The sequence below is a fragment of the Diplotaxodon limnothrissa genome, linkage group LG11 (genome assembly GCF_057381915.1).
Source record: "Diplotaxodon limnothrissa isolate DT_005_m linkage group LG11, D_limnothrissa_male_GT1.1, whole genome shotgun sequence".
Classification (NCBI taxonomy): domain Eukaryota; kingdom Metazoa; phylum Chordata; class Actinopteri; order Cichliformes; family Cichlidae; genus Diplotaxodon; species Diplotaxodon limnothrissa.
In genome coordinates, this window is record NC_140606.1 from 29,845,925 (window position 1) to 29,866,581 (window position 20,657).

At 40.3% G+C, this 20,657-nt stretch overlaps 2 protein-coding genes across 2 annotated transcripts; one reads left to right on the forward strand and one right to left on the reverse strand.

Annotated features, from left to right (window-relative positions):
- Positions 1 to 121: 121 nt before the first annotated feature.
- Positions 122 to 7,725, reverse strand: LOC146623124 (potassium-transporting ATPase alpha chain 1-like). The gene is made up of 23 exons (XM_085366593.1): positions 7,624 to 7,725; positions 7,336 to 7,395; positions 6,992 to 7,195; positions 6,686 to 6,799; positions 6,411 to 6,545; positions 5,982 to 6,099; positions 5,553 to 5,821; positions 5,283 to 5,361; positions 4,701 to 4,820; positions 4,502 to 4,611; positions 4,115 to 4,249; positions 3,802 to 3,994; positions 3,427 to 3,602; positions 3,185 to 3,321; positions 2,876 to 3,026; positions 2,437 to 2,605; positions 2,074 to 2,228; positions 1,717 to 1,840; positions 1,337 to 1,482; positions 1,085 to 1,218; positions 565 to 666; positions 241 to 332; positions 122 to 150 (listed from the first exon to the last, which is right to left on the reverse strand). Exons 1-23 carry the CDS (start codon positions 7,714 to 7,716, stop codon positions 122 to 124), a joined length of 3,045 nt encoding a protein of 1,014 aa, XP_085222719.1. The 5' UTR covers positions 7,717 to 7,725.
- A 3,819-nt stretch (positions 7,726 to 11,544) lies between these two features.
- tbrg4 (transforming growth factor beta regulator 4) lies at positions 11,545 to 18,873 on the forward strand. Its single transcript, XM_085365700.1, has 11 exons — positions 11,545 to 11,601; positions 12,068 to 12,577; positions 12,692 to 13,012; positions 13,672 to 13,846; positions 14,008 to 14,165; positions 14,255 to 14,365; positions 14,459 to 14,603; positions 16,005 to 16,247; positions 16,334 to 16,445; positions 17,701 to 17,815; positions 18,403 to 18,873. The coding sequence occupies exons 2-11, from the start codon at positions 12,155 to 12,157 to the stop codon at positions 18,502 to 18,504; spliced, it is 1,905 nt and encodes a 634-aa protein (XP_085221826.1). The 5' UTR covers positions 11,545 to 11,601; positions 12,068 to 12,154; the 3' UTR covers positions 18,505 to 18,873.
- Positions 18,874 to 20,657: the final 1,784 nt, after the last annotated feature.

A 20,657-nucleotide genomic window follows, 5' to 3' on the forward strand; every position in this document is an offset into this window, starting at 1 on the left:
TCTCAGTGAAATGTAGATAATTGTTGAATTGGGTGACATTCTCCTGGTTTGTCATGTTCTGTGAATAAAGGATGCTTTCATGCATGTCACTGGACAAAAGGCTGAAATTTCTTCTATGATCTCAGTAGTATAATTCCTGATCCCACCAACCTGTGAAATAGCAAGAGATAGATTCATCGTCATGGAATGAGAATGGTTAATTTAATGATGATTGAAGAAGAAGAAGATTTTTAAACTTACTTCCTGGGTGTCTTCTCACTCCCAACTTCCTGATCTCATCATAGACAAAGATTAAAATACCAAATGGAACTGGAACAAACCACCACTGAACCCTGAAGAGAAAATTACCCAATGTGTTAACATTTAAAGAACCTTTTGGTTTTTAACAAGCAAAAATGATTGTGTAAGTTAGTAAGTATAATATTAAACATTTTCTACCTATTGTCTCAATATTATGTTTTAATAAAAAATGTGTTCTGTAGATTACTGACAATTTGTTTTCCAATCCAGTCTGAACTATGATTTTAAGATGGTGACCATGTAAATGAGGACCTGTGTTTTTACCTGATGGGCATAAAATTGAAGATGTTGGGCATTCCAGGGCAGTAGCAAAGCAGATTACCCAGGCAGAGCTGGAAGACTATGGCGGACACCAGGACTCGGTTCCTGCACACGAAAACATAAAATCTCCCAGTTGGATCTTGTTACAGTCACTTATTAGACCAAACACATGGGAAATTTCCCAGATAAATGTATCAAACTTGTGTTTTGTGTTTAGGAATTGCAAAATTAGTGTTTAACAAAGACTCTGTAGTCAGCTGTAGCTCTTAAGAAAAGTGGCTATACAAGCATCTAATGTTGCCACTTTACTGACTCTAGTTTCATGTGTTGCACTTTAAGCTCTTTTTGCTTAATTTCAAGACAATCAGCAGGGTTAGCCATCTTGGATAACAGTTAAACACTCAGACAGGAATTATGCTGGTTTTCTACTTTATCCTGGTTTCACAGTTATTGACAAACTAGAAATGTTTCCGCTTCACATTTAGCTAGTAGCAAGTCATGGTATAGACGGGTCTTTGCTGACCTGAAGAAGCCTTGCTGGAATGCAGAGAGACGTCGTGTTTTCCTGATGAGCACATCTGAGATCTGGCAAATCTCTATACTGACGAAAAACACGGTGTAGCACGTATATTCTTGATACAGCCTCTGACTGTAGGTCTGCACACAGAGAAGAGGAAATGAGCGAGTAAGTCCTTCCATAAAGAAATTACAAATATCCCTATTACCAAAAACACTTATAGTAACACTGAAAGTAAAACAGAAGGTCTAAGCTAACCCATTCTTGTCCATAGCTGTCTTGTAAGTCTTGAAGTTTGACGTCTTCCCACTGACCCCGCAGGCCAACGCATAAGAGTGGAAACCAACCCTCCTGAGCCATGGCGGTGAAATAATCAGTAAAACCTGCGTAAGACTGAATGGCTCCTAAAACATACATAGAATAAAAAGGGTCAGAAGTTTCTAAACAGTATGTAGATGCAGAGAGACAAAAATAGATATTCTAAGTATTAGCAGTACCATCTCATCTGCTGCACTTTACAGGATGGACTGAGATAGTTTTGTGTTTGTCATTCAGTTAAGGGTAACTGGGATAAGCAATTCCAATAGTAAAACTGTACTGCATGTATATTTTAATGACACAAACACTTATAGCCACACCTATCTGGAAGTACGAATACACAGCCAGGGCTTCGTTCACTAGGCGATCACGCCGGGGGTTCCTAGGTTTAAGGTGCATGATGTCACTCTCTGCTTTCTCGTATGCCAGAGAAACCGAGGGGAACTACACCAGAGAGAAATAAACATACGAGATATCAGTCCAAAGCACATATGAGAGTGAAGAATATATTAATATCACTAAATCACCCACTGTTAAGGGCTAAACTGTGTGTGAGTGGTGCAAGCAAATATAGGATAACAGCAATCATCACTAGTTAAACCAAATTATCAGCGTAATGACTGTAATTAAGCAATTTTCTTCCTTAAGGAACTGGTACTAATGACATAGTTACTCACAATGTCAGTGGCCAGTTCAATGAACAGGATGGTGATGCAGCCGAGAGGAAGAGGCACGCTGACGGTGATGTAGACCAGATATGGAGTCAGCTCAGGAATGTTCTTTGTTAGCGTGTAGGCAATAGACTTCTTCAGGTTGTCAAAGATAAGACGGCCTACAGACACACATACACAGGTGTGACAACAAAAGGACTCAATGTGCTTTAGCTTTAACTGTTCATTGCTTAGTACAAGCAACTGCAGGATGTTTATAATTACCACAGGTTTTACCTCAAAATCAATAGTACTTTAAGTAGGAAAATATAAATTCACTCTACATACGACCACTTTTAATACACAGCAGAGTTTCTTCTCAAGTCTCACCCTGCTCCACTCCGGTGACAATAGAAGCAAAGTTGTCGTCCAGTAAGATCATGTCTGCTGCGTTCTTCGCAGCATCTGAGCCAGCGATCCCCATGGCGACGCCAATATCGGCCTTCTTAAGAGCGGGAGAGTCGTTCACGCCATCACCTGTCACAGCCACAATGGAGCCCTGGGGTGGTGAAAGATGAAAACAGTCATTAACCTGAACACACTGGGTAAAATGATATGAGCAAACCAATCTCTTCCCCTGCTGCTTCTTCATTCACTGTCCTCACAGGGGGGCCATAGTAAGGTCTAATATCTAATATCTTACTGTAAGGGGACCGTAAGATATTAGCATATGCTTTTATGAAACATGTGCACAACAAGTTTAAAAGTCAGGCCGCGAGTTATGAGGTGGAGGCAGGGTAGTGAGAGATCACAGTGTATTTGTATTTACCAAACGCTGACAGCTCTCCACAATAATCAGTTTCTGCTGAGGGGATGTTCTTGCAAACACCATCTCAGGATGGTTGCGCAGCGCCTCGTCCAATTCGTCGCTGCTCATGTCTTTCAGCTGGCCACCGCTGATCACACAAGCACGAGCTTCACTGTGCAGACACATACATATACATCGTTTATTTATTTGTCACAACATATGCTGAATGATTGTGAGAAATAAACATTAGACTCAAATGTACAGACAGTCAAATGTATAAGCCACTGAAATGGGAATTGTTTAAACTGTGGTCTGAAGCGATGCAGTCACCTCTTGTTGACTTGTTCCACAGGTATGCGCTTCCTCTGGGCAATATCCTCAACTGTTTCACTGCCTTCTGAGATGATGCCAACATTAGCTGCTATTGCCTTTGCAGTAATTGGATGGTCTCCAGTTACCATGATAACCTAAAGTTATGAGAAAAAAAATTGCATTACGTGAGTAAAAACTATTTTTTAGAACTCAAACCATCTAAAAAAACAAGCCGTTTAAGTGTGGCCATAGTAACGCACCCTGATACCAGCAGTACGGCATTTCATCACTGCATCGGGTACAGTGGCTCTTGGTGGGTCAATCATTGAGATGAGGCCAGCAAAGCACAATCCAGATGTGGGGAAATTCATGTCATCCGTTTCAAATTGATAGCCACGAGGAAACTCTTTCTCATTTAGATAAAGGTGACAGAAACCTGGGAGCGCAGGGAAGGATGGTTAAAAACACAAAACCCAAAGCGCCACCAAAATTAATTATGTACTATCAATTATTACGGGCCATAAAACAAAGCTGATTACAGTGAAAATGTTTTGAAAGATTTGCTCAAACCTCCAACAGTGTGTGGCGGGAAAAACAAACAACTCTAGCAACATTTTAATGAGAAGCACTCTAACCCAGTACTCTTTCTCCCAGCCCTCCCAGGTCCATGTAAGCCGTCTGAAAGGATTCGCTCCACTGCTCGTCCAGCGGCAGCTCCTGGCCTTTTACCAAAATGGTGGAGCAGCGTTCCAAAATACGTTCTGGTGCTCCCTTCATCACCAGCAGATAACGCAGGTCCAGCGGATCCTCTAGTTCATGGATAGACAGCTAAGGATCAGACAAGACAATTAAGTAATGTAAAGCTCCAGGTGACCACAAAATGATCTTTTTTTTTATCATTAAGAATGCAGGGATTCATCAAGCATGACAAAATATCTCTGTTGCTACCTGAAACTTGTTGGTAGAGTTGAAAGGCACTTCCACAATTTTCTTAAAGCGGTTTCGGTAGTCCATGGTGTTTCCTACAGTGAGCTCAGTGAACTTGAGCAGAGCGGTCTCAGATGCATCTCCAACCACAATCCGCTATGAGAGGCGGTAAAAGCAATGTGATGAGAACAAATCTTTTCATGAAAGAGTTAGATAATGGGCCACCGAGCTACTATAACTTTATATAATGTTTATAATAAAGCAAGACTAAATGCAACATTTTGCAGGGCCAGAGTTGCACTATATGCAAGCTGACTCCAAATCAAGTCAAACCAAGTTTAATTAAATAGCACAGAGTTCACGTAATTACGTACATATGAGACAGTAACACCAGAGATCATCCTGTACCTTAGGAATGGGTATTCCTTCCTGGTCCGGTTTGAATATAGCTCTGTTGCAGAGGGCTGCAACTCTCGCCAGGGAACGCCATGTCTCTGATGACTGATCGAAACTTTGACCTATGCATATTTGATTATTGTTATAGAACTGTTTACAGCAATACAACTGGGTGATTTCAAAAGGCACTGCTTTAAATGTGCTTATTTACCAGACTGATCTTCTGTGGTATCAGCAGCGTGAACGTGGTTGTCAAACCAAAGGTGAGCTACAGTCATCCTGTTCTGGGTCAGTGTGCCCGTCTTATCCGAACAGATCACTGAAGTGGAGCCTAAGCACACAAGGGTCAAAGGTTACACACGCGTCTTCTAAACGTACGAGAGACTGGATTTTATGAGGACATTTTTACGATGTTATGAATTGCATACGTGATAAACTTTTTGATGAATGGCAATGACAGTTTTTATTCATAAGACATTTCATTACATAAGCTTCATATGAAAGAGAAAACATAAAAAATGTAGGTTTATTATAACTTGAGACAATAAAACAGCCAAAAAAAACCAAAACAATTTAACACACAGACAGATATAAACTGTCAAGCCTGTGGAAAACCACTCAGCACATTATTATTAACTAATATCTAAATATTGCCAAACTTGCAATGATTTTATCACCACAATTGAACTCAGTGAGACTTTAAATAATCTAATTATAAATAAAATGATCCCTTTCATCATGAAGTGATTTTATAATAAGCTGTCTCCGCTGAGTAACAGTCTGATATGCTGACCTAATGTCTCCACGGCCTCCAGGTTCTTCACAACACAGTTCTTCCTGGCAAGTCGCTTAGCAGTGAGAGACAGACAAACCTGTCCAAAAGAAACAGTTTGTTATGGGCTGGTGTGTTACTACAAAGAAGAACCACAGAGAAAACGAGTAACTGTGTACTAATACACAACACGTGATTCTTCAAAATGAGCACTTGTAAAGCTGGGTTCTCTTATTATAAGACAGACAGGTATTTGACACACACAGATGTTATAGTAGATGTGAAACTTACGGTTACTGTAGCAAGTAGCCCTTCTGGCACATAAGCCACCACAATAGCCATGAAGAAGATCATGGCTTCCAGGAAGGCATATCCAATAAACATGGCAACCACAAAGAAGGTAAACCCAAAAAAGATCGCAAGACCAGCAATGATGTCCACAAAATGCTCAATCTCGATAGCGATAGGCGTCTTCTCGTTTCCTACACCACTTGCTAAGCTGGCAATCCGACCGATGATAGTACGATCGCCTGTGTTAATGATCACGCCAGTGGCCACACCTGGAGGGGAGAGGAGATACTGTATGTTTGTTTACCGTGTTTAGTTACTGCTTCTGCTTCACAACAAACTGAAAAATATTAGCAGAAGCCATCATAGACCTATTTTAGGCAAAGATAATGTGTTAAAGAGTACAAAAGCCAACCCTGTTATCTAATGTACCTTCCAGACAGGTTGTGGAGAAGAAAGCAATGTTCCTGGTCTCCAGGGGATTCTCGTGAGTACATTCGGGGCTCCTGGTTTGTGGTTCAGACTCCCCAGTCAAGGACGAGTTGTCAACCTGGCACACAAAGTATATTTACAAAAGATTTCCTACATATCTGCATGTTGAAATCGAGATAAGAAACAGAGGTGTGCGATAATGGACCGAGCTCTTTCATGTTTTTAATTCCATTAGCCAAGTAAATGTGAACCTTTTAGTGTCCCTCCATTATTCAAATCATCAACTCGTGTTATTTAAAGAAATTTTACTTTTTAAACTTTGACCATAGGCCTGCATTATAACATAGCATTATAACATTTCTAATAAAGTATCCAATGCTATAGGACAGTATCCTGTCCACAGTGCACTGCAGTATGTGTGTATTTTACCTTGCAGCCCTGACTAGTGATGATGCGAATATCAGCAGGGACTCTGTCTCCTCCTTTGATCTCCACCAGATCCCCCACCACTAGTTCGTTAGCATTGATCTGGTTCTTCTGACCATCACGGATTACTAGGGCTTGCTAATGTTGGAGAGTGGGTTGCCAGATTAGACAAGATGAAAGAGGATTAAAACATGAAGGCCAGAGAGATATAACAGACGTCATTAATAATATAGGCCAACATTTGGTAACATTTTGACACCTGCATTTGTGCAACTTACTTGTGGAACTAGGTTTTTGAAGCTGGCAATGATGTTAGTACTCTTGAATTCTTGGTAGTAACCAAAACAACCGGTTACCACGACAACAGCAATAAGGACAATGGCCAAGTACAGCTGGAGTGAGAGAGAGAGAGACAGAGGATGTTAAAATAGGACGTCGTTGCCCTCCTTCCCACAGTCTCTCTTCATTTGCCTCCCAGTTCTCTCCGATACTTCCTGCTCAAATCAATTTACATGAGCCATAATGCATTCGGTTCAGTTGTACACTAAAGGAGAAGCAAGAGAAAGGGAAGAGTGCTGACTCACATCATCAAAGCTTGTGAGGTTCCCTCTTCCAAGTTCAATTCCAAAGGCGATGAAGCAGATAACAGCGGCAACCCACATGAGACACTGAAGGCCTCCAGCCAGCTGCCTGGCAAACTTCACATACTCAGGAGTTCCTTTAGGAGGCTTCAGCTCATTAAGACCATCTCTCTCCAAGACCTCTCGGGCGAATGAGGAGGTCAAGCCCTGTGGATGGAGTACAGAGCAAGACACATGAAAAAAAGTGAACTTTAAAAAAGGACAGAGGCACTGCCTTTGTCTTGTTTAATGTTGCATAATAAAGAATAAATAAACAAGACTGAAATAAAAGATGAGAAATGTCTTACTTTATCGACACTGGTGGTGTACCTCATTTCAAGCTCTTCAATTGTTATTTCATGGTCATCCTGCAGAAGGAGACAGACAAAATTACAGATTCAGAAATCTTCCAAAGGGGAGTGAGCTAAGGTTATGTACTCATATCTAAATTGATGCATTTGGTCAGATCTCAACAGCAGCTGGAATAAGTCATAAAAGTAACGTGGAAAGTGATAGAGCCTTTATTCAACTAATGCCCAATCCTTTCTACATGATTAAAGGTGATAAAAGAACAGAGCTTTCTTAAAATCACTCACTATATCCATTTCTTTTTTCATGCCCTCCAGCTTTTCCTTCTTCTTCATCTTTTTCTTCTTCTTCTTGTCCATGTCGCCATTCATTTCGAACATGTCGTATGAGTCCTGAATGCAGGTAGATATGGAAACAATACTTAAGTCCATATATTTTTGATGGTGAAGAGACCAAAACAAAAATAATTTCATACATTTGGTATACACAGCACCCTTCAATGTGACCTTTGTATTGCTAACATTAAATGCTTCTTAAATGAGTTTTTTGTTAAATTATTTTTTTACCACTTCATTACAAAACCCACAGATGAACTGTACAGTTAGATAAATAATACTTATGTATTTATGTATATATCTGAAATTATGTATTGCTATTTCAACTGAGGCATTTCTGTATACTGCACAGTTATTTATAGACATCTATAAACATATACGCTTTTTTGAACCCATTCCCAAATATACCAGAAACTACAAAACAGGTCCATTTTATTTTTATATTAGATCGACCTGCTGCTCTTTTTCACGCTTAATTCATAATATTCTGTGTCACCTACTTTCATGGTTGCAGGTGTGACACGGGAAGGTTCTCCCAAATCAATGGAGGTCCACACCACTCTGTCCTTCTTTGCCCCCGAAATTTTGTCACTTAAGGTACAGTCCCGAACACGCGCCCTGTTTCTCACTCTCTCTCTCACACACACGCGATCTTACACACACACACACAATGGTCTGAGACACAACAAATTTTCTGGGAAAGGTTTTTATACCTCAAAAAGTCCTTTTAATTTGCACATGCGCACTCCCACTGCTGGAAACAGACTCGTGTTTATCAAGCAGCCTGCGTAAAATGTCACCTCTAGTCAGGTTACACGGAACACACACACACACACACACACACACACACACACACACACACACACACACACACACACACACACACACACAAGCTTATGATACGAGTGAAACTGTATTGTGTATCTCTTATCTAACCTTAGCATGTTTTTCCTGATAAACTGAATGAAATTAAAAGCAAGGAACAGTGAAGGTTAATAGAGACCAATGTCATTCCAACCACATAATCTTAACATTGCAGTGCACCCACTACCTCTCAATATTGAACAACAATCTACTTTACATTGATAGATTCTGATAAATTCAGACATCTAATTGACTGAATTATTGAAAATAATTCACTGATTATTACTAATTATATAAGTATATAATAAAATGTAGTTCTGATGGAAAAGATGTGAAAAAACAGACATAACTAAAATTCACACCCTAACAGCTGTGCCACAGGACCAGACAGCCAATGACGGCCTGCAGCTCCACAAAGCAAAATACAAACAAAAACATCAGAGGGGAAATTGCCTGCAGCTTGTGTTAATCAGCTGTCACACCTGCTGCCAATCTCAGCTTATCCGCGGTGCTGGAGCAGGTTACCTCGACCACAGAGGAAGGTTAATGGTGTCAGCGTGTTCACTGATGTCGCTTGCCTCCCGCTGCAAGCTGAGTGTCGCAGAGACTGGCACTGTGACAGCTCATACTCGTTCGGTCTAAGCCCATATCCTCCTCCGTTTACAGCATTAACCCCAAACTACAAATTAATTTTACCAGTTCCTTCTACCTTATTCTGAATCTCCACCTTTACTGGCTATTTGATTTTTAAACATTAGCAATTGCAAATCAATCGATTTAATCCAAATCAAAAAACTGTAATGATGAATAGGCTATTTGGTTAATAAGTACAAAAAAAGATTTAGCTTGTATAGAGACCGTCGTGTTGAGGGACAAAACGTTTAGTAGTTTTGACTCAGTTTGGACTTTGCTTATCAGATATTAGATTGGAAAGACGCAAAGAAGAAAAAATATGTAATTTTTAGAAATACATTTAAAAATAATAAATGGACAGTTCAGAGTTGATTTATGTATCAACATATACTTTAACTATAATAGCCTGTGGTTATGTACCAAACGGAGTTAAGGTCATACTGTCCCTTACCTGTTCCTACGTAGAACTCTTTGCATGCTGTGTAAATAAAAAGATAAATAGCAGGTACGATAAGCTGTGAGAGTCAATATTATACCACACTGTATAATAGTCTGTACAGTGGTTAGATAATCAAAGTACTTTTATCAGCTCTAAGAACGCAGTGCTGGAGGGTGGATAGGTGAGGGGAAACTCTCTGCTCAGATTGTCGTCTGCAGGGCCCAAACATGACAGAGCCTCTGCCGTGTTTTTACAGATGTCTGCAGACACTCATTGTTGTAACCACTCTCCCTTCCTCATTTATACATACTGACAATGGCTTGAACGCAAAATTTCAAATTTTTAAATATTGCTCCATCAGACCTCTCGCCACTGATTTTTGTTCAGTTTATGTAATTTGACATATATCAGCCTTTTCTCCCCGTTTCTCTTCCTTAAGCATGTCTTCATTACAGCCAACCTTGCACAGAGACCATTTCTGATGAGGCTCAAGCAAACAGTAGATGGGTAGAATAAAGGTCCAGATGCATATCTCATGTTCTGTATCAGGACTTTGCTTAATTGTTTCCAATTTCATGAAAACATGACTTTCAGATACTATTCATCTGTTGTAAATAGTGTTTTGGGCTGCTACTTATTCTTTTGTCCTCCATCCAGGGCTGAACTCTTAGTCGAGGTGGCTCACCATGATTACTCAGTATATATTTGTTATTGAAACTGACACAAGTTTTAGTCAGTTGGTACTATAAGCAGTGGCCATTCACTGGTCAAGTAGCCATTCATTTTGCCTGAACCCTTGAACTTCTCCCTTCCTTATTATGTCCCTCCATCTATTTTCTTACCGAGTTAATTTAACCCCTCCTTTGTCTCTTCCTCACTCTGTTGTTGGGGCTGCTGTCCCGCCTCCTGCACTTCTCCATGACTAATGCTAACAACAGCAGCCTCCTGTGACTGTGAGAAAGTCACCATAAAAGGTTTGTATTTTGTTTGATTTTGCTGGTACTGTGTGTGTGTGTGTGTGTGTGTGTGTGTGTGTGTGTGTGTGTGTGTGTGTGTGTGTGTGTGTGTGTGTGTGTGTGTTTGTTTGTTTGTTTTTCTCTCTCTCTCAGCTTTTCAGCTCTACCTTTTCACCACTTTCATTAGACTTTCCATTGGCCCATTAAATCCAGGTATGCCACATTCAGACAGTCCAGCCCTGCCTCCACCGCTCTGGTTTCCCCAAGTTTTTGTTTTTGCTGTAGCTCTTTGGAAATCACTTTGCCTGTCAAAATGGTAACCTACAATAATATGGAAAATAAAATGGGAACTAGTGATGGGTTTTTGTGCCTAAAGATAGAATTTAAAATTAGTTCTTTGCTAAGTTGTCTGTTATGTGTAGACACAGCACTGGTTCGCCCCTTTTTAATGATTCTTTGGTCAATGTTAAGTGGCTGATCAAAAACAAAAAAAAGAAGAAGAAGAAAAAGAGAAAGCCCAATTCCTGTGAAAATGGCCAGGTACAAGGACAGTGCTGACGAATGAAAAAGCAGCCAATGTCGAAAGATTGACTGACCCTCAGAAAATCTGTAGAACTATTGCTCAAGAAGAAAAAAAAATGTAAGCAAAATATAACAAAGTAATGCAATGGGTGGTTCAAGAGTTTTGCACAGTGCTTTCTCCTGTCAAGTGTGATGAGAGCGTTCACACCAACTGTGACAGTAAACTAAGTAGCTTGCAAATAAGACAGATTTGCCCTGAATGTGAGCTTCATTTCATTCATGAACTGGCGAACGTTTGGATTTGGTTTATATAGAAATGCATTACATTATAAAATAGATTCAAACACACACTATTGAACGCGACCTGGACTCTCGATTCTTGTCGGGCGACTCCAGCCAATGACAGCGACATCCGCTGATCACGTGACAGCGTCCGACGACGTCAATTTTCTGCGACCACCTCTCCTAGACACTTTCCATGTGAACAACTTTCGCCAAAATGATCGTAAATTAAAGGTAAGCCTTTGGTTATTTGGGTAGCCGGTGAAACCGTGCAGTGAGTCTGCTTTCCGACGCACAGACACGAGTATTATGAGGGGAGGTAGATGGCAGACCGGCGTTTCACTGCGCCTCTTCCTCTCTACAAGGTCAGGATTCAACGTTACATGACAAGACCAGCGTGTTCTCTCTTGCTGCCGGGTTCCGTGTAAAGAAGATGGGTTTTAATCAGCGTTACAGTGGCATGTACTGCAGAGCTACGCTTAGATGCATTATTGACGAAGAAAAACTGCGTACCACTGGTTACACAACCACTTTTATCACCATTAGCGACGCTGTTCAGGAAATCTGTATCACAAGTAGAAGATGAAACATGGCTAAAGCATTTGGCGGACTTGAAAATGTGTTAACTTGTAGTGAGATTTAAAAGGCGACCCTTTTCTTATAGCCACACTTAATGTTGAATTCTTTACTGCCCCCTCAGGTTTAAAGTGGGATGGTGACACCAGCTGCTGAGCCGTGAGAAAGCCCTTCTTTCCTGTCTTTAGCCACTCTCTGTCTCTCAGACTCCATGGCTGGCCGCCTCCTGGGCAGATGTGCCCGTCTGCTCTGCAGGTCCTCCTCTCAGGCCTCAGCTGCTGCTGCTGCTCGCCTACCTCTATCTGCTGCTGGGCCTGCAGAGTATCAAAGAGCCAAGGGCTGGCCATGGCTCACAGAGAGGTCAATGTGTGAAAGAACAGCAGTTACCAAAGAAGACCACTATTCAGTGAGCCCTACTCGCACACAGCTGGACGAATCGGTGGACAAGGCAACAGTGCCAGAGGACATCCTGTCTGCTTGGGAAAAGTATGGAGGTAATGGTAATCAAGCTGCCACCGCCCTCATGAAGTGGGCCCAGCTGGTACTAAAAACCAAGGGAAAGTTTAAGGAACAACAACCAGAACTGATGATGGATTCAAGGCTCCTGGATATGATGAATACTTTATCTCGGCAGGTACATGAGTGAAGTGCACTAGCTCTGCCCTCATCTATTAAAGTTATCAACATTCAAAAGAATTTTAAGCTTGTCTGTTGAGATAAATATCTCATTTATCGTTGTGTATTCAAGGTGGCCTCTGTGTGGAACAGCAGTCTAGTGTCTGTCTTGCGAACTCTCTGGATTATGGGTGTTTCCCCCGGTGATCCGGTGCTCAGTTCTGTCCAGACAGAAGTCCTGTGGAGAATTCGAAGGCTGACGTACAGACAGCTGGGCTACTTGGTAGACTGGGGAGCAGGCAGGAAAGCTCAGCAGGATGTGGAACTAGTGAACGCTACGCTTAAACAACTTGAACTGCGCTGGACTGAGATTGATGATACGAAAACTGTCAGTGCGCTGATATCCAAAGGAGAACGCATGTCGCCAAGCTTGATGGACAGACTGGAGGACAAGGTATCAGACTTCAAACAACGGTCACCTTTAAAACACGGTTAAAGTTCCAGTTTTGAAGTTTAAAGTTTTAATGTCAGTGTTTTAGGCAGATTTCTGTGTTTAAAAGTTTGGCCCTTCTCACTGGGTTAAAGTCATTTACATGCAATCCCTTGAGATTGCTAAATGGAGAAAGCACGTGTGAAATTTTATATATATATTATGTGTCTAATGTGTTGATTAGAAATGATAAAAATGATTGTGTCTGTAGTGGCAGCACAGTGAAAGTAACTTAGAGTTAGACACTGTGTCCATATACATAAAACTCTGTACAGAGATTTTACCTAGTATTTAAGGCAGCGATACAGTCATCTTCTTCTTTTGGAGTATAAATATAACCTAAGCTTACTGTCATTTTCCTCTGTGCATTTATTCTAATATCATTTTACTGTTTTCATCTACCGTAACTCACTATTATCATTTTTATATTATTACTCCATTCCCTAATTATTATTATTATTATTGTTTTTATTCTTCTTTAATTACTTGTGTTGTTTCTTTGTTAATTTTAATTGCTTATGCAGCTGGGCAAGATCAGTTGTGTTTAATGTGCTATATGAATACACTGATTTGACTTGACATATATTGAAATCATATGAAGGATCCTCTTTCTCCACTTTTAGGCTTTGGAGCTTGCAGAGGGCTTTTCAGGAGAAGATATTCGCAAAGTCTGTGTATCTTTGGCAGCTCAGAGTCGCAGAAGCGTCCCACTTCTCAGGGCTCTGTCCTACCACCTTCTCCAGAAACCCTCGGCAGAGTTCACCACACCTTTGATAATGGACATGGCCTTTGCATACGGTAATAACACCATAAATAATAGGCTATGTATGTGTTATCATCACAAGTCTTTATATTAGGTTTGATAAACCTGATGAATGAGGTTTTGTTGTGTTTTGTATATGACTGTCTGCTCACACGCTCTGCGCTGCTAACAACAGAACCTTTATCATTGCTTTTAGGGAAGCTGAGTTTCCACCATTCTCAGGTATTTCAGCGAATGGCCTCGGAGTTATTACCCAGAGTCCCTGAGCTCAGTTCTGCTGACATCACACGCTGTGCTAAGTCACTTGGTTTTCTCAAATGGCTCCATATGCCTCTATTTGAAGCCTTTGCTGAGGTGAGTAATCAGCCCCTGATAAAAGTCATTTTCAAAACATTGTGCATCTGTGATTTCAAATTCTCTCTCTATACATTTTGTTTTATCAGCACTACACAGCAAACAGCGACAAGTATACTACTTCTCAGCTGTGTAATCTGCTCATGACTTTTGCCAGACTGGGCTTTCAGCCCAGCAAAGGAGAAGAGTTCTTTAACAAGGTGCTAATGTCATTAAAGGCTTTTTGTTGATTGTGCACATTTCGTTCTTCTTCCTAACTGAAACGATTGCTCTCTGTGCTGTTTTGATTAAAGGTGCACTCTGTGTTGGAGAAGGCTGTCTCAGGCCTGGAACCCTTTCTGAAAACGGATGTGGTTTGGTCTCTGTGTGTGCTACAGCAGGCCAAACCCCACTATCTCATTCCCCTCATACAGCAAAATCATGTTTCCAAACTTTCAGGTAAGAATCGGTACTGTGTGTGCGTTTATCCTCAATTCTCAGTTCTGCAGATATGCGCTTTATGTGACACAGCAGGCTCACACAAGTAAATCAGGTTTCCTCTAAATTGTCAGACGTTCAGGGTGAAATACACGGCCTGCTCCTTTAAAGTAGGAGAGGCTGGTGAATGTGCTTCAGGTAACTGATAAGGAAGCCCCTAGCACATTACCAAAATTCCTGGTATGCGTTGAGGCAGAAACAACAGATGATAACAGCAGGACATCCAATCAGACCCAGAAAACCAGCACAAAGATTGTTTTGCCAAATAAAATAAAAGACTTGGAAAAACATCCCTCCCACAATTCAGAGCTGAATCCCCACACAGCACCTATGTGATACCACAGGCTGAAAGTTTTACAAGCTGAAACATGGAGGAAATGTTCACCACAGTTGTCATGGAGACCGATACATAAAGCAGCTCAAAGATTGTAAACTAAATAGTCATACCAGAATAAAGAGCTGACAGGAACATGTTGGCATGGGATACTTTTTTAGTGCAGTTGATTCATTTTATTCTGACTTTATGTGCATTACAATAATCTAATGCTTGTTTTACCTTTAGTGCAAACTTCTTAAAGTATATTTAAAAGAAAATGGAATTTAGATACAAAATATGATACTGTTCCCTTTAAAATAAATACTGAGCTGCCTTGGTGGTGGTCTGCGTTCTCTGAGTGTCTCTTGCATTTTATGTTGTATTTGTTCAGTTTTTGAGAGATTTTGAGTTTGTTCGGTTGCTACCTTTGCAAGGTCTCCCGTGTAAAACCAGATTTGATCTCAGTGGCACTTCCTTGTTAAATAAAGGGAATAGATAAATGAAAATAAATTGGCCCCGTAGTTTTCTTAATCACAGGTTTTAGCCCTAACTGTGGTTGGTGTGCACAAACAAAGACAATTGTATAGACCTCTTACCACTCACAGTAGCTGGTGAAGTAGAGCTGAGTGACTGAATCAATGTAACTGCAATGCAGGGATGCTAACCACGAAACTGTCTGGGCTATATAGGCAAGACAGGAAGGAAACTTTTAAGGAAAAAAAGAAAAAAAATATATATATAAAAGACCTCAGATTTCTCTGATTCCCATCTTTTTTTCTCTTTTTTTAACGTTGTGTTGTAGTGTCTTTCTGGGCATTTATGGTTAACTACCTAAATACCATTCCTGCTCAGCAGATGGCAGTACCACACCACTATACTTCTGACTGGACAAGATTGATCATCAGTCCCATTTTCCTGTAGAGACAAAAAATTGCTTTGTTTCCTCAAACCTTCTTGTAAGGGTTTTGGAAGCCCTGTTGCCAGTGAGTTGTCGTCACTCCTTCTCTTTCCTTTGTGTTGTTTTTTTTTTTTTTCCCTCACTATAGAAGGAAGTCCAGCTCGAGCAGAGAACTACAAACTGAAGCTCTTGCATATCGCTGCTACTCTCAGCTTGGAGCATCCTGGTTCTTTGGATACTCTGTCCTCTCAGAGTGTCCCGTCTTTCCCGGCCAGCAGCTCCCCCCTGTCCCCTCTGCAGAGAACCCTGAGAGAAACATTACTGAAGTTTGTGGGCGGGAGGTCAGAAGCCCTTCGCATTGGTGCTGACACAGTGTATGGATGGACTATTGGTAAGGAGATATAATAAGCCTGGAGATATAATATGAGATTACATGCTTCATCACTACTAGAGCGGTTTTGTTTTTTATGTTCTCAGATGGTGAGCTCGTCGTGGATGCTGACAACAAACCAGTTGACATGGTAACAATAAAAGCCCCTCATCTACCAAGCGGAGGAGGAGATCAGGCTTTACCCACAGGAGCACGACGGTGAGTCATAGGGAAGAGTCATGTGGGTTTGGGTACTTAAAGATTTATTTTGAGCTTTTTAATGTTGCAGCATCTTTTGCTCCAGGAATCTAAATATATTTGTCCTCCTGTTTTGATTGATTGGTAATTTATTTCAACATGTGAACAATATACAAGTACATTTAGAAAAGAAATGAGAGAAAAAAAAAATACTATACAAATTACATACAAAAAAACATTCTGATTAATTTACATGTTGAAAGGGAGTGGGAAGAAGTATACACTTATTTAATCCCACCCCTGTCCCATAAATTATCAGTGAATATTTAGTCAGCTTCCTTACTGATATAATTTGTAATAAAAATAGTGAACAGATTTCTGATATACTATATACTATAATATCACATCATGAATTTTTTGTTTGTTTGTTTGTTTTTAAATAGAGACATTCACTTAATTTAAATATTTTCCTTTTCTTTATAGATCGAGAAGATCATATTTTTATAACTCTTTTTGAACAGTTTTATGTTTGGACATTGCTTTAATTCCATATTCAGTTTGTTCCATAGTTTCACTCCTTGAACAGAAACACAAAAGCCTTTTCTTGTAGTACGTACCTTCATTGTTTTGAAGTTACAAAAACCCCTTAAATTATAACTTCCTTCTTTCAAAAAAAACATACTCTGAATATTACCTGGCAGTTCTTTATTTTTTGCTTTGAATAGAATTTGTGCTGTTTGGAATTTCACTATATCGTCAATTTTCAATATTTCAGACTGCAAAAATAGTGAGTTTGTATGTTCCCTATAACCTGCATTGTGGATGATTCAAATTGCTTTCTTTTGAAGAGTAAAAAGTGAATGTAATGTGGTTTTATAGTTATTGCCCCAGACCTCTGCACAATAGCTTAAGTATGGTGAAACCAGTGAACAGTAGAGAATATGAAGTGATGTTCTGTCGAATACCTGTTTTGCCTTGTTTAGTACTGCAATGCTTCATGATACTTTGGAATGAATATATCTTACGTGAGCTCTCCAGTTAAGTTTTTCATCTATTATCCCCAGAAATTTATTTTCACTGACTCTTTCAATATCAACACCATTTATTTGAATCTTTGCATTTGTATTTAAACTACTATTTCCAAATAACATCAGTTTAGATTTATTCAAATTTAATGATAATTTGTTTTTATCAAGCCAGAACTTCACTTTACTTATTTCATTAGTCATATCCTCCAATAAATTTCCCCACATATGTTTTTTTTTTTTTTTTTTAGGGTAGCTTTCCTATCTTGGGAATTTCCCAACTTTGGCTCAAAGAGTAAAGACCTTCTGGGACGTTTTGTCATGATGAAGCGACATCTTCAGTTGGCTGGCTTCATCACAGTAGAGGTGAGTAGAAGCCAGCGTTGTAGCAGTGCCTGAGATGGTGGTGTTTCCCCCCCCCCACAGTGACTGAATAATTTTCTCTATATAGGCTGAACAGCTCTGTTTGTTCTTTAGATTAGTTTTTTTTATTGCCCAAACTCAAACACACACTAAAGCCAACTGAAATAGAGATCTTCTGTTTTTGTTCTCTGCTCGTGAGCAATATTTCAAAGAAAAGAAGCAGAGAACCAGCACCGCCGCTGCTGCTGTTTCTGTCAGGCTGATTGTGTGCAAACAATGGAGCTAATACTTGTAGAGCTGAGAGTCAGGTGGGCCCCGCTGCAGTCTGTGGTATAAATAGAGCTCCAGCCGCAGCTCTGCCTCATCTAGGCCAATCCAAGCTCTGTCTCTTCTCTCATCTAGGACAATCTCCTTAGCCAACTGTATACTCACTTGCTTGTCGGGTTGCAGTGTTTCAGACTGTATTAACTGACCAACTATATGAATCTAAGAGTGAAAACCAACATTTTATTTTAAATATACATCTTTAATGGTGACAGATGGTCATCAGCTCTGTAAACACATGCTTTGTCTGTTTTATTTTCTTTCAGGTGCCGTATTACGAGTGGCTGGAGCTCAAGACAGAGTGGCAGAAATTAGCCTACCTCAAAGATAAAATGGGGAAGGCTGTGGCCGAGGACATGGCCAAGTGAACTGGGCAACATTTGCAGGCTCAGCTAAATCGGAGCTTTCCCAATCAAATGTGGGACCACCGGGAATACACACACCCACGTTCACACACTCAGAACAGAGCAGCATTGCAGAGAAGCTCTCATATACTGGCACGAAAAAAAGAAAAGGAAAAAAAAAAAGCATATAATTTCCATCTGGTTCCCTTGGAAACGTGTGGGGCTTTCCCTGTTTCCATGGTGACAGTGATAGAGTTTTGGAGCCAGAGAGAGGCTGAAATGAACACAAGGCTTCTGCAGAAATTTTATGATCGAGGACTAAGTCATCAGTGGTGACAAGGCAAAACCGAAGCAGCACGGCTGTGTTTCAATTTGTTCCTAATGTGCTCAGCGTCAGGGTGTGAATATACTGAAATAACTTATCTCTGAATGTGTGTCATCTTGTGATGGAATAAATTGTTTTATTTAATTTTCTTTTACCTCCCTTTGTGTTTTAATGCTGTTGCATTCGTTTGCTTTGAGTGGCACTCAGATACAAGATGCTCAATTCTGTGTTTCGCAACTGGTTTGCACATCGTGTGTGTGTGTGTGTGTGTGTGTGTGTGTGTGTGTGTGTGTGTGTGTGTGTGTGTGTGTGTGTGTGGATCTTCTCACTGCTATGTCAGATAAAATGACGAGTCATTTGATGCCCAGATTTTCTGTATTGAGCGGCAACATGAATTTTGTGAATGCGTTATCTCTTAAATAACTCCACCGCATTTGAAGTAATTTTTCCAAACTTCATATGCATGTGCATTAATGTGCATGTTTACTGAAGCCCAGCAGTACTGCCACGATGAAACATGCTAGGGTAAACTTCACTGATAAAACACGTTGCTCACTTGAAACTGCTTACACATCATCATGGACAGCTGCAGCAGCTCTCAGTTGTGGCGTATAAAGGAAGACTGACAACTGCAAACCAGGGCGGAGGAGAGAACTTAACGATGGTTAAAGCACTGCGTGGATAAAACCAGAGCCAAGAATGAGGCAGCAAGAAAGAAAATATTACTTAACTCGAATGCACTTTCCAAAGAAATCGATTTGAGATTGCTGCTTCTTCTCTCCTTTGTTTCCTGCTGTTTAAAAGTTGCAGCTTAGTGGTGTTAAGCTAAATTTCATGATAAAAGTAAGATAGGGTTAAAGTTAAATCATGACCTGAACAGTATTTCTGGTAAAAAACAAAAACATGAAATGTGTAACTTTTTGTGTTGCGTGTCTCACATGAACAAGCTATGGTGGCACTGTGACAATACACAAAATTAAACGTGTGTTTATGGTCCACGCTTTTGACTCCCACTTTCTGCATGTTATTAATCACAAATATTGGCAGATTTGACAAAATTAGCTGATAACACCTTCCTGTGACTGCTTAGTGGGATTGCTGATGTTAAAGTAAGTGAAATCAAATAAGGAAAAGTGTGGCATCTTGATATTAAAGAACACTTTCTCTGATGGTCAATCAGTGACTTGGGCAGGACTGCAGGCATTTTCAAGCTCTGTACCTGAATCAAGGAGTAATAACAGAACAGAAGAAGTGTAATGGGAACACTGGTGATGGCTATGCTGACAGCATGTACTCTGGAAATCTGCTACATTTCTATTTTGCTCAGCTCCACTCTTTAACCTTCAAGACCAGGAAGTTAACAGAGCTTCACACAAGCACTGACGTAAAATGAGATTAGATCTGTTGGCCTCACGTCACTGATGAGGGAAAGCTGAGTTTCCACCATCCCTCAAAGCACGTCATAATATATGATGCAATGTCCAAATGCAGATTAAGAGAAGTCATTAATTTAGTATTATATAGTATGATATCAGGCACAGCACAGAGACAAGAAAAACCGTTACATGCTTGGTGAAAAATTCATCCAAAATATTCTGTCTGTTGTCAGCTTCTCCCGCTCCAGCTGTTAGTGTATTGAACCACAAAGCAAGCCATATTATTTGTTATATATGTTTTTTGCTTTTGTTTTTTAAATCCCCTTTGCTCCTAGCACATGGCTTCAGGTGCAGATTTAATGGGCACAGCAGCACTTTCACATGAAACTCACAATCTGAGAGGACAATCTGGGAGCTGAAAACCCAGAAATACATTTTTCTTTCAGTTTTTTAAGCTTTGAAGGTTGAGGTAAACT

Bases quoted from the DNA above. Each gene is read 5' to 3' on its own strand.
- tbrg4 (XM_085365700.1), top strand. From the start codon at position 12,155: ATGGCTGGCCGCCTCCTGGGCAGATGTGCCCGTCTGCTCTGCAGGTCC. The intron at 13,013-13,671 runs GTATCAGACTTC...CTCCACTTTTAG, and splicing joins TGGACAGACTGGAGGACAAG to GCTTTGGAGCTTGCAGAGGG. The intron at 13,847-14,007 runs GTAATAACACCA...CATTGCTTTTAG, and splicing joins GGACATGGCCTTTGCATACG to GGAAGCTGAGTTTCCACCAT.
- LOC146623124 (XM_085366593.1), bottom strand. From the start codon at position 7,716: ATGTTCGAAATGAATGGCGACATGGACAAGAAGAAGAAGAAAAAGATG. The intron at 3,995-4,114 runs GTAGCAACAGAG...TCTGATCCTTAG, and splicing joins ACTCTACCAACAAGTTTCAG to CTGTCTATCCATGAACTAGA. The intron at 667-1,084 runs GTCAGCAAAGAC...TTTCGTGTGCAG, and splicing joins TTCCAGCAAGGCTTCTTCAG to GAACCGAGTCCTGGTGTCCG.